Source organism: Saccopteryx leptura, chromosome 9 (genome assembly GCF_036850995.1).
Source record: "Saccopteryx leptura isolate mSacLep1 chromosome 9, mSacLep1_pri_phased_curated, whole genome shotgun sequence".
In the NCBI taxonomy this organism is placed as follows: Eukaryota; Metazoa; Chordata; class Mammalia; order Chiroptera; family Emballonuridae; genus Saccopteryx; species Saccopteryx leptura.
This window is the reverse complement of record NC_089511.1, coordinates 22,840,570-22,850,534: the sequence shown is the minus strand read 5'-3', so window position 1 is coordinate 22,850,534 and position 9,965 is coordinate 22,840,570. Positions and strand designations below refer to the sequence as shown.

The 9,965-nt window shown below is 54.1% G+C and overlaps 1 protein-coding gene across 1 annotated transcript; it reads right to left on the bottom strand.

Moving 5' to 3' along the window:
• Positions 1 to 2,333: 2,333 nt before the first annotated feature.
• Positions 2,334 to 5,950, bottom strand: TLE7 (TLE family member 7). Its single transcript, XM_066348404.1, is given in 11 exon segments — positions 2,334 to 2,438; positions 2,730 to 2,803; positions 3,507 to 3,660; positions 3,803 to 3,944; positions 4,214 to 4,455; positions 4,564 to 4,776; positions 5,298 to 5,356; positions 5,500 to 5,519; positions 5,645 to 5,720; positions 5,723 to 5,786; positions 5,789 to 5,950. Coding segments are annotated over 11 exon segments (1,311 nt in total).
• Positions 5,951 to 9,965: the final 4,015 nt, after the last annotated feature.

Here is a 9,965-nt window from a genome sequence, read left to right as displayed (position 1 = left end):
GAATTGCTGCCAGAATCAATCTAATTAGGAATGTTTTACCAGTTCCTCCTGGCGCATCTAAGAAGAAGATTTTTCCAACCCTGTTATTAAAAGTTTGCATTATTTTATTTTATTTTATTTTATTTTTTACAGGGACAGAGAGAGTCAGAGAGAGGAATAGATTGGAACAGACAGGAACAGAGAGAGATGAGAAGCATCAATCATCAGTTTTTCGTTGCAACACCTTAGTTGTTCATTGATTGCTTTCGCATATGTGCCTTGACTGCGGGCCTTCAGCAGACCGAGTAACCCCTTGCTCGAGCCAGTGACCTTGGGTCCAAGCTGGTGAGCTTTTTGCTCAAGCCAGATGAGCCTGCGCTCAAGCTAGCAACCTCGAGATCTCGAACCTGGGTCCTCTGCATCCCAGTCTGACGCTCTATCCACTGTGCCACCGCCTGGTCAGGCAACAGTTTGCATTATTTGATCATAAGTGCCTTTTTGCTCAAGTGTTAGCTTAGGAATATTTGATTGTGCATTCGACAAAAGATCACTCGTGTTGTAATTTTGTTCACGAAAAAAAATAAACTATACTCACAAAATGAACGCTATAGTAAACAATGCAGCTCAATTCCAATGCAATGTCACACGAAATAATTAAATCAAAATGAAAATAGAAATCCATGAAAATTCATTTTAACAATGCAATCAGAAACACTGAAATGGAAGCATAAAATTGGAAATTTGGAAATCGTAAATGGATCGTAAATTGGAAACATTGAAATGAAATTGTAAAATATTTAGTATAGCGTGTTGCTTTTACGTCCAACAGATGGCGCTGTTTTTCCAAAAAATCATGTTTTTACCTGTCACAGGTGTGACATCTATAATAATAGTAGGTATATAAAAACATGCATGTATTCGAATGCAACGTTGTGTCAAAATTTCAAAGCAATCGGTGAACTTTCAGAGATTTAAGATTTTGAACAAACATTTACATTTATATATATATATATATATATATATGAAGATAAGAAGATAGAAGAAGATTGTAGCTGCTTTCATGCCACAGCAGTGCAACTAACTGGGGCAAAGGCCACACGGCAAAGCCTAAAATATTACCTAGCCCTTTAAGTTGGCTATTTCCAGTGCTATAGTACCAAATAGACTCTAAAATGTATAAAATAGCTCAAACATAAGTTTACTTCTCTTCCACGTAAGAGTCCAAAGTGGGCAACTTTTCTCCACGTTTGACTTGTGGACACAGGATGCTTCCACTCGTCGCCTGGCGGTCCTCTACGGCTTCCCCATCCTTCGCCTTGAGCCGGTGGAAGAGGACAGAGGACCTGGAGGGGGCACCCCTACTCCTTTAGCCTTGGCCCAGCAATGAGATCCATTCTTCATCCGTGACCCGGCAGCAAGAGCTAGGCACCCAACATCACCTCGGTGCAAAGGACGGCCCACTTGGTCCCTGGCTTTGCAGCCCCCTTCTAGCGACAGCTCCAAGCCACAGACTCTAGTGGGCACTCTCTCCCGGCCATGCCGACACCGAGCAAAGAGGAGGCAGGACGGAAGGGGGCTGAAAAGGAGGCCTATCTGGCTTTTCCATCGTGGAGGAGGCAAGACACACATGATCACATCATCCATCCTCAAACACAAGGAAGCCGCCCTGAAACAGAGACAAATAGCTTCTGACTGGGACCAAATGCCAGACACAGGATCAGGACTTCTGAAGACTCACATAAAGCAAGGTGTCATGAAGTCGGCAGCGGAAAGGACAGAGCGCCCTTCCTCTACGGATAGGCCAGCTCCTGGAACCCTCACCTGGGCCAGGAGGTGAGCACTGTTGGTCTACCGACCGACACAACCCGAAGGTTTGTATGTACACGCATTTCTTCTCAAGCTTTCTTAAATTCCAAGAATTCCCTGACCCCGCCCGCAAAAGAGTTACAACACAAAACTAAGCCTGCTCTGAAATTCCTTCCCCACCCTGTGACTCGCTGCGTGGGGGCGCAAGCAATCCACCACAGTGAGTCTGCTATTGGAAAGAACTGACCACGTCGCCAGGCCATTCTGGATTTTGCTTTTCTATTTTATTAATTACAAAGGCAAGTTTCCCCACCCAAACCCAGCAATCAGCGGTGGAAAATAACAAAATGAAAATCCCTAAGCTGTACGATCAAAACCTAGAGTGCAGGTTAGGAGTATGTTTAGGGGGCAGGGGGACAGATAGACGACCTGCCATCGAGGGTAAGGTGCAGGGCTGCAGGCACTGGGCGCCGTCCAGCACCAAGGTCTCCCTCTCAGCATGCTGGCCTTCTCTGGGCCTTCGCCAGTAGGACCACGGCACACAGCCTTCAGTACAAGAGCTGGTAAACCGTGGCACAGTTCTTGGAGCCGGTGACTAGGTACTGGTTGTCAGAGGACATATCACAACACAGAATGTCTGCAGACTCGTCTTCCTAGAGGAAAAGAGAGACCAAAAACGGGACCACATGCAAGGCCAGGCTTGGGCAAGGGATGGAGGCTTCATTTAGGCCTCTTTCAAGGCTCAGTTTGGAGACGGCTAGGCCTCAGGGCTCAAGGTGGAGCCCCTCAGTTTATAGGACCTGAAGTCCTCATAACCCTCATCTATGAAACGGCCCTGGACGCCAACTCAGAGGTGCTTTCCAGCACTATCCCTGAGACCAGATCAACGGGGCTCTGGGGCCACAGCTCGAGTGCCTGGGTTTTCACCTCCCTCCTTCTGGTACCTGAAACAACCTTTGCAGAGAAGGCGCAGCTAAGCAGTGGATTGACTCGTCCTGCGTGGTCACAAAATAGCTCCCTGCAAAGGAAAGAAAGATGGAGGGACCAGACACTGCATGCTAGTCACAGCTGTTCCCAACTGGACTAGGGAAACGGTTCCTTTGCCTTTGCTTCCCCAAATATAAAAACCAGAGGCACAGCCCAGACCATTCCCTCCTCTGCCCCCACCCTCCCGCCACACACAGCATCGTGGCGAGCATCACGGAACACAGGACCGCCCGCTAAGGCCTCACGCCTCTCTGTCTGCCTGGCTCTTACTGTCACTCTGGGGAGGACGCTCCATTTCAGAGCCAGCCAGAGCAGGACAGGGTGAGAGAGAGAGAAGGCAGGAAAGGCACCAGAGGAGGAGAGGGTGAGAGAGAGAGAAGGCAGGAAAGGCACCAGAGGAGGAGAGGGTGAGAGAGAGAGAAGGTAGGAAAGGTACCAGAGGAGGAGAGGGTGAGAGAGAGAGAAGGCAGGAAAGGCACCAGAGGAGGAGAGGGTGAGAGAGAGAGAGAAGGCAGGAAAGGCACCAGAGGAGGAGAGGGTGAGAGAGAGAGAAGGCAGGAAAGGCAGCCGGGTCCTCAGTGGGGAAGGACACCCAGAGGTGAGAGTTGGCCGGTGCTGGGGCTAGAGAGGGAGGAGCTAAAAGTCTGAAGTAAGGCTGGGCCCAATTCTACAAGTAAGTTGACACCCTGTAATGTGACAGGATTCCCCAGGGTGTCACCTGGCTCCTCACTCACCACAGGAGGCAAACTTGAGGCTGTGGTGGCGGACGTAGTTGTGTACAATGGCCTTAAACTTCTCCTTCCGGTGCGTGTGCAGGATGATGATGTCACTCGTCCTCAGGCCCACTAACATCCACTCCTCACTGGGGTCGTGGGTGATGCTGAGGATCTGTCGGGAAGAAGGTGTGTAGTCGGTGCTCGAAGCCGCCAACCCATCCTCTGTGCACCTCCACACGCGGGCCCCACGCCGTGAGCACCCGCAGCGCCCAGCCGCGGAGCCCCGCACTCAGCCCGGGGTGGCCGCCAGGCACCTCATGTTGGAGACTGTACTGCTGCAGCTTCTGGTAGCTCCGCAGGTCCCAGGAATACAGGCTGGTGTCTTCACCTCCGGTCCAGAACTTATTGCCCGTGATATCCACACATCGGGACGCATATTCAGGGACTTGGTGCTTCCTGGTAGGAAACAACTCAAAGGTTTGCACATTGGTTGGACCCCCGGAAGTTCTGAGCTCAGAAAGGCCCCAGAACAGCGGTGTTTTGGTCGTTCGACCCCCGCCGGGGTCGCGACCCACAGGGTGAGAACCGCTGCCCTAGAAGGACCCCGGGTATGTTCCCCACACAGACAGCCTACCTAGTTCTACTGCACAGAGAGGGGCAGCCAGGTCCAGAAAGGACACGTGCTTTCCCGAAGGCCTTACGCCGGGCCCTCCCCAAGGTCATACCTGATCAGAATTTGGTTCTGCAAATCCCAGATCTCAATGAATCCTTTGAAACAAGCCAAGCAGATCTGGGCATTGGAGGAGATGGCCAGAGACTGGCATACGGGGCCTGTGGAGGCCAGCTGTGCCCTGATGCGCGGTGTGGGTGCCAGATCCCACAGGGTCAGGGTCCGCGACACACCGCCCGTGAGCAGGCTCTGCTCGTCGGGGAACAGCTTGCAGGTGAGGACACAGTTCCTATGGTCCTGTGGGGATGGTTCACGTTCTCGTCTCACCTCCTCGAAGCACAGGCCCCGAGTCTCCCGACAGAACCATGTCCAGGCTCCCCCAAGCCTCTCTCGGACACCCCTCACCGGGAAGTTCAGCTGAGCCTGCGGGGCCTTGCTCCAGGTGTGCAGAGCACTCTCATCCCACACCCGGATGTAGCCGTGGCCGCACGTGTACACATGGTGAGTCGAGCTGCTGATGGCGATGGCGCAGACTTTCTTGCCGTGGCAGAGTCCGCCCATTTTCCAGCACGCCCGTGGGGTCGTCTGCCTGACCACCGCTTCATCTGCCACGGGAGGCTGGGGAGGAGGAGGGGTGGCTGGGAATGAGTCACAGCCCTGGGCCGCCGGCACCCAGGCGGGACTCCCGGCCCGGCCCCTGTCCTCTGACTACCTTCCTAACCATTCATCCCACAGCTCCTCTCTCAGCCCCAGGCCGAACCGTGCCCTCATTGGGGGCCTCAGACCACTGAGGCCTTCTGCATGAGCCGGGGCCACGCCCGGGTCTCCCTCCTTAACAGCAGGGCCACATTTCTGACAATTCTGAGCGCCCGCAGCGAGAGCAGGGCCTGGCTCAGGCGCCTCAGGACGCAGCGCGAGGAAGTGACTCGGGAGCGGAAGACCCTGTAGGTGGGTGGTGGGATGAGGGGCAGCCTGGTGCCAAAGAAGCGGGGAGCCACAGGGCACCCGCCCCCTCTGGTGCGTGAGCGTGGACACATCGCACACCTTCACCATCTTCCGACTAGCTTCTTGTTTGGTGGATAATGGGGAAGGAAAAAGGCCCGAGTTTGTCTTTATTTTTTTAAAAAGAAGGCACTTACGATTGCTCTGAGGAATGACCAGACATCTCCACTGGGAGGAGGCGAAGGACAAGGCCGGCCTGCAGAGAAATGTCAATGCCCACTCGCTCACAGAGAGGGTATCTGTAGCCCGCCCTCCTGACACCAGGGCCTTGCTCCTGGTCCCCCTCTGGGGACCCTGAGCTACCAGCCTCCCTGCCCACACTGTCCCAGGGGGACTTACCATACTCAGGTCCTGGGAAGCTGCCATGACAAATGGAGAGGAGAGAGGGAGGAGACAGAACATGAAACGGAGAGCTCCGTGCTGGGACCCCTCCCCCCAGGCCAGTACCTGCACCCTCCGCCCTTCCTGCACAAGGGAGACCTACCTAGAGCCAAACTCTGCCTCTTCTCCCAGCTCCGCCTCAGCCAGCCAGCTGGCCTGGGGCTCAGACCTGACTAGGCCTGGAGGGCCCACCGTGGAGGAGTCAGAGAGCTCCTCTCCCGATAAACTGGGCCGTGCTGCGCTGGGGACCCCGGGGCCACTGGGGCGTACCTCCCCCATCCAGTTGGGACTGTGCCTGACGCCCCGGCTGGGAGGAAACACCAGAGCTTTCTGGCTCATACCTCCTGTCCTCTGGTTCATCATAAATTCCGAGGATGCTGAACGAAGTGTCTTCCTTCGCCCTACTCATGTTCTTAGATCGACGAAGTGGCCTGACCCACCTGGTTCTAGGGCCCGAGAAACGGGCCTGTCAAACAGATGCTGGGATTCCAATTTGTCCCAGTCCTCTGGAGCAAGAGAGAAACAGATACGTTGTTTGGGGGTCTATTTAGAAGGGTCAGAGAACACCTCTCATGATGATAGGATTCAAAAGTTTGGTTGCTAACTTTTTATTTATTTATTTTTTAATTTTTATTTATTTATTTTTTTTTACAGAGACAGAGAGAGAGTCAGAGAGAGGGATAGATAGGGACAGACAGACAGGAACGGAGAGAGATGAGAAGCATCAATCATCAAGTTTTTCGTTGCGACACCTTAGTTGTTCATTGATTGCTTTCTCATATGTGCCTTGACCACGGGCCTTCAGCAGACCGAATAACCCCTTGCTCGAGCCAGCGACCTTGGGTCCAAGCTGGTGAGCTTTTGCTCAAACCAGATGAGCCCGTGCTCAAGCTGGCAACCTCGGGATCTCGAACCTGGGTCCTCCAAATCCCAGCCCAATGCTCTATCCACTGCGCCACCGCCTGGTCAGGCTGCTAACTTTTTAAAGAAAATGTTGGCAGCCATGATAAAAAGTTGCAGACATTTTGAGATGTGCCCAGGACTATGGTGAAATAAGTATATGTGTAAAGTTAAATACTACACAACTGTTAAAACTAACAAGGACACTACTGCATGGAGATGAAAAATTCTAAGGTGCATCAATGGGTGGAGGGGTGAATTAAAACCTATGCAGTTTTTGTGTCAAAGAAGGATGGAAATAAGACCCTTTTTTTTGCACGTTTGTATGCACATACCTGGAAGAGTGGTTGCCTTTGGAAATGGAAATTGACAAACAGGAAAGAAGGATGGGAGGGAGATTCGTTGCCACATAACTTGGGCTGTTTTTGCATATTTGTGGCTATTTGAACCTAAATTTAAAACTGTGGGAACGTGCGCCTTTTTCTCAACCAAGTCCTTTCTTTCTCATCTTTCTCATTATCATTTGGGGACCTCGCGTTTGTTACTTGCTTAAGGTAATTTAACAAATTCACCCTGAGCACATCATGCTCCTTTAACTGATACACCAGGGCTGGCTGTGCCCTGCTGAGGGTGAAAGCATAGAGCACACAGCCCCGAGTGACGAGTGACGAGGGTGGGCCAGCGCTGCCCAGACCCCCAGACCGGGGGTTGGGAAAAGCTGAAAGGCCGTGAGGCCATTTAACCAGGATTTCACCCTAAGTATAAGAAAGGCTTTCTAGAAAAAGCAGAAGGAAGAATCGATAATCCAGATTCCCCTTGCTCTCTCCCTCTCCCTTACCAAGCAACTGGCTCTTTCCCAAGCTTCAACGCAAAATACTAGAGCTGAGAGTCAACCCTGCCAACGAGAGAAACACTCACCAATCGCTGTGACATGAAACTCACCTCTCAAAGCAGAAGGCCAACCCCTGGATAGGGGAAGTCAGCAGAGCTGAGCTCTCTCTAGTGCTGGGACACACACACACACACACACACACACACAGCTCTGGACCCTCCCTTCCACACCTAGGCACTGTCCTCAGAGGCCCCCACTCCCTGCAGTGCTGCTGTTTTTAAACTTCCCACCTAATTGTAACCAAGGTCAGGGTCAGAACTCGGGTCACATGTCTGGGCCATGAATGGCTCGTCTGCTGGGTGTGGCCACAACCACAGCCAACTGCAGGGCCACCAGCTGAGCTGCCGTTTATGAGGTGCCCTTGGATGAGGGGCAAGATGGGGAGCTGCCAAACTCATTCATGGCAGGAGGAAGAATGGAGAAATTTTTTGAGGGGCAAGTCATTGGATTGGGTTCGGGCTGCCCCACAAGAGCCCGTGTTGCTCAAACACAGACAATTGGGTTGGGCTGTACACAAGAGCCATTTCAAATTTTCCTCTCTGGGTGGATCCCCTTCACCTGGGAGGGCTGGTGTCCGGCCGATGCCCATGTGGGTGATCAAGGGAGGAGGGAGAAGCCACTTTTCTGACTTGAACAGGCCTGGCTCTGATCTTTCACCTTTCACCAATATCTCTGAAAGTGAAGGCCAGGGAAGCCTTTCTTTTCTGCAGCTGTCTCATCTAGTGGTTCTTATCTGAACCTCCTGGAGTGCTAGTTTAACACAGTGCTGGGCCCAAGCCCAGAGATTCGGATTCTAGGGCCCAAAAAGTTTGTATTCCTAGTAAGTTCCCATGGGACGTCAACATGCTGCTACTGCTGGTCTGGGGACCCCTTTGGAGAAGCACTGCAGATCCCCTCTGCCTGGTGGTCCCCTTCTGGCAGGAGGGGAAGGGGCGGTGAAGCTGGATCCTCCGCTGCTCCGCTCCCACCCTTCACCCCTGCTGGGGCCCGGCCCTCCCACTGAACGCACTCTGCTGTTCTAGTTCTTTCCTTCGTTGGCTTCAGGCAGTTAGGCTGGTGGTTTTCTTACCTTCGTTTCCCTAGGAGATGAGCCAGCGAGCTGAAGGTGACCCTGCCCGGAGACCGTGGCCAGCTATAGTCAAATGTGGTGGTGGTGCGTGAGGGGAGCCCCAGCACTTGGTGGACGAACACTGAGGTCAGAGTTTGGGTGCTCAGAGCCGGACCTCAAACTACTACATCCTCCAGACGTTTATTTGGAGGCTGAAGCGCCCTCTGGTGGGCAGGAGAGCAACCCAGTTCTTACCACCTGGAAGCCCTTCGAGCTCATAATCCTGTCTGTGCACTTGAAGGTTGTGCTTAGGATACTGCTCCTCCCCACCACCACACCACCCAGCCCTAAAGCCCCTGGGAATTCACCTGTGTGTTTAATGTGGACAAAAATGTATAAATCATATAAACACAGACACAAAACGCTTCTTCCCTTACTGATTCACGGATAACATCTACTCAACTGACAGCCAGTGAGCCTGTGGTCCATACCGAGAGCAGGTAAACCAGCAGCTCCAAGTCGCAAAGGTGGTGGGGGCAGAGAGTGGGAACTATTAGACTCAGGTGAGAGCAGAGAGCTGGGGGAGGACAAAGAGCAGGCAATGCTAGCGGAGAGACCAGGGAGGCCAGCAAGGGGGAGGTGGCTTTGGGCCAAGCTCAGTGTGAAGAGGGAGGAGGAAACCCCCGGAGTAGACGGGACAATGCTTGGCATAGCCAGGCCCTTCCTCACTGTTCACCTGGTCCCTGCGCTTCCTCTCTCTCTCTCTTTGTCATGGGAGGCTCCAACCACCATTCCTTCTCACGTGCGACTGTAGCGGGTCTCGTCTCTCCCATCTTGCATTGTTCTTACCTACCTCACAACTGCGGCTGTGCTGGGCAACACTTGGATTCTAAATCCTGCCTACCGGCCCGGCCCGCCTTCCCCGACCTGCAAAGCCCTCTGCCCTCCACTCTCGGGACCCTGCTGGCTGCTGGCCCCCTTCCCAGTCCTCCCCAGCAGCCCTACTTAGGTGAGTTGACAGTATGGGCCTCTGCGGGGAGAAGGGGATTGTGCTCCTAAAAGTCTGCAATGCGCCAGCCCAGCGGTGCTGCGAGTTCTCCAGACGCTGGAGGACGTGGGCGCTGCAGGCCTTCCGGGCTCCGAAGGCCAGGTCCACCCCTCCCTCACGCCCAGCGGGGGCACAAGAGGTTCTCCACCAGGCGCTCGGACTGAGAGGGCAGCCCTCTGGTTGTTCTCCCGCCCTTGCAGGAGGGCGGGCTGCGGCGGCTCAGCGCTGCACTGAGCGAACTGGCCGCCAGAGGTAGCAGAAGGCCGAGCCTAGCGGCTACGGCTCCTGAGGGCCTCTCGGTGTCCAGGTGCAAGTGTCCCTGCTCCTGCGCACACGGAGGCCAGAGCAGCGCCAGGCGACAAGGTGCGCGCCACGGCCGCCGGGCGGGAAGGGTGGCCGCGGGAGGCCGCCCCCTCTCCTCACCGCGGGCCGAGTGGGATCGGAGCCTCGCCCTGCGCTCGGAGCACGTGGGCGCTGAGCTCCCGGCCGAAGGCGGACACGCGGAACCACCCCTTACCGTGCCGGGCTGAAGGAAA